Source organism: Eublepharis macularius, chromosome 3 (assembly GCF_028583425.1).
Source record: "Eublepharis macularius isolate TG4126 chromosome 3, MPM_Emac_v1.0, whole genome shotgun sequence".
NCBI classification, from domain to species: domain Eukaryota; kingdom Metazoa; phylum Chordata; class Lepidosauria; order Squamata; family Eublepharidae; genus Eublepharis; species Eublepharis macularius.
In genome coordinates, this window is record NC_072792.1 from 187,513,364 (window position 1) to 187,516,080 (window position 2,717).

Sequence of the window (2,717 nt, forward strand, 5' to 3'; positions counted from 1 at the left end):
GAGTGGAATATAAATTGAATGTTATTGTTGTTATTTACTAATATCCCCCAAGGGGAGTCTGAGGGGTTCATGTAAGGCCATCTATCCAAGTCACAGCAAGGACAGAAAATGAACCCGAGTCTTCCCATTTCACAGCTTGGGGTAGTTAGCCATGAATGCAGAACTAGCTCTCAAACGCCATTTAGAAAGCAAGGAGTTAATTCTTGCCGTCCCCTGGACACATTGGAGGGTATCGCTGGCGAGAAAGGCACGTCCTCTAGAGAGGGTGGAGTTGTCTATGTGTGGGGAGGGAGCAGGAGGGAGAAGGATGCAGGACTATAAATCTTGAACTCAGGTGGTGGCTGCTGGGGAACAGAAGGGGCTGTAAAGCTGGGGGATATTTGGCAGCGGAGAAGATACCTGAGCACATCTGTTCTGCAGGATCCAGGTGAGTTCTTGGGAGCCACGACACTCAGTCTTGCACTGCCTTGGATCAGCGCCACCATCTCCTTGGGCAAAGGCATCTGTCCATGCCCTCTGTCTAGGCTACTGCTAATGAGAGACAGTTTGGAGGTTGCGGGCAACATTTTGATGTAGAAGATGAGAACGGAGAAGAAGAGGGACGGCACCAAGGCAAGTCAAAATGAAGAAGAAACAAAAATTGGTGCAAAGAGAATATTCTTTAATGTTGCATAACCCCTACATGTTTCAGCTTTGTCAGGGGGATCTTCAGCACGCATAGGGGTTATACAACATTAAAGAATATTCTCTTTGCATCCATTTTGTTTCTTCTTCGTTTTGAGGATGAGAACGCACATAGAGAAAGAAATTCTATAGGAAAGCTCACTCCTTGGTTGCTGCCATGCACTCTAAGCACGGCCAGCAAACACGATAACAACAAATGGCACGGCGAGTTGGCCAAAGGGAGTCCAACCAGATGACCCAAGAAACTGGTCACAGACTTACAGGTCAGAGTGTAGCATGTGGGATACTCCCGAGACTCCGGACCCCAGAGCCAGCGGTCTCATGTTCCTGAGTAAGGCAGAGCATCTACTGTTGTCTTCCATGTGATGGACCACCTTTTCCCATCCTGTAATTGCCTTCATGTTGTTGTATTGTCGAAGGCTTTCACGGCCGGAGAACGATGGTTGTTGTGGGTTTTCCGGGCTGTATTGCTGTGGTCTTGGCATTGTAGTTCCTGGCGTTTCACCAGCAGCTGTGGCTGGCATCTTCAGAGGTGTAGCACCAAAAGACAGAGATCTCTCAGTGTCACAGTGTGTCCCACAACAACCATTGCCTTCGTGTTGTTCTCCTCCTGAAAGCAGTGTCTGATCCATTCCAGTGGGCTGAACACAGAAAAGGTTTGGCCAACAGTGCTGTCTTTCTCAGGTCATTTGGTTATTCTTCTATTTTGTCCACAATAAGGTTTACAATGCATTGCTAGAGTAGTGGAGGACAGGTCTGTTGATGTGCGAGCTGGACAGAACCTCCATGTTCCTGAGCAGAGTTCTTTCCAAACCCAGGAGATGGCGTGGGCATTCGTGGTCTTCTCCGAGCTTCCAGAGGTGCCTGTTTGGCCACGGCTGGGGAAGAGAATGCTGAGGAACGGGGTGGGATTTGGAGTGAGCAAGCAAAGCTCAGAGTATTTGTGCTTCCTGCCAACAGATTTCCCCTCTGTGGTGCTAAACGGAAGGTGGATCCCTCCCCCCTCCCACACACAGTTATTGACTGCAATATGCTACTTTTGAAAGGGAAGTCAGTTTTCTCCGTATCTTGAAATGGAGGGTCCACATGGATACAATGGCTCTGCTCCCAACTCCGGTCCTGCAGTGTTCTTCTTGTCCGGTATCCCTGGACTGGAAAACTTCCACCTCTGGATCTCCATCCCTTTCTGCTCCGTGTTCACCATCGCCCTTCTGGGCAACCTCCTCCTCCTCTACGTGATCAAGACAGACGCCTCCCTCCACAAGCCCATGTTCTTCTTCCTCTCCATGTTAGCCTCCATCGACGTGGTGCTATCCCTCACCACCATGCCCAAGACACTCAGCATCTTCTGGTTCAGGGCCAGGGAGATCAGCTTGACTGGCTGCCTCGTCCAGATGTTTTTCCTCCACACCTTTTCCATCATGGAGTCTGCCGTGCTCTTGGCAATGGCCTTTGACCGTTATATTGCCGTCTGCCACCCTCTGAGGTACAACACCATCCTCACCCGTTCGTTGATCGTCAAGGTCGGGCTGGCGGCCTTGGCACGGGCTGTTCTCCTGACGTCCCCTTTGCCCTTCCTGCTGAGGCGCTTGCCCTACTGCCGCTCTCACGTCATCGCCCACTGCTTTTGCGAGCACATGGCATTGGTGAGGCTGGCCTGTTCCCACACACGGTTCAACAACATCTACGGGATCGTTGTGGCTTTCTTACTTGTGATTCTGGACCTGACTTTTATCAGCCTGTCCTATGCCAAGATTATAAGAGCTGTGCTCAGTCTGGCTTCGAAGGATGAGCAGCTCAAAGCCTTTGGAACGTGCATTTCACACCTGTGGGCCGTATTAATATTATACACCCCAGTGATTCTCTCCTCAATAATCCATCGGTTTGGTCACCATGTTGCCCCCCACATTCACATCTTGCTTAACAACTTCTACCTTCTTTTCCCTCCCATGATGAACCCCATAATCTATGGGGTGAAAATCAAGCAAATACGAGAGCGAATCTTCCACCTCTTCCACCGGAAAAGCTTCTGA

The 2,717-nt window shown here is 50.1% G+C and overlaps 1 protein-coding gene across 1 annotated transcript; it reads left to right on the forward strand.

The window, feature by feature from the left end:
* The first annotated feature begins 1,757 nt into the window (after positions 1-1,757).
* Positions 1,758-2,717, forward strand: LOC129326380 (olfactory receptor 52K1-like). Its single transcript, XM_054974538.1, has one exon. The coding sequence runs from the start codon at positions 1,758-1,760 to the stop codon at positions 2,715-2,717; it is 960 nt and encodes a 319-aa protein (XP_054830513.1).

Coding starts and splice junctions, on each gene's coding strand:
- LOC129326380 (XM_054974538.1), top strand. CDS start 1,758: ATGGAGGGTCCACATGGATACAATGGCTCTGCTCCCAACTCCGGTCCT.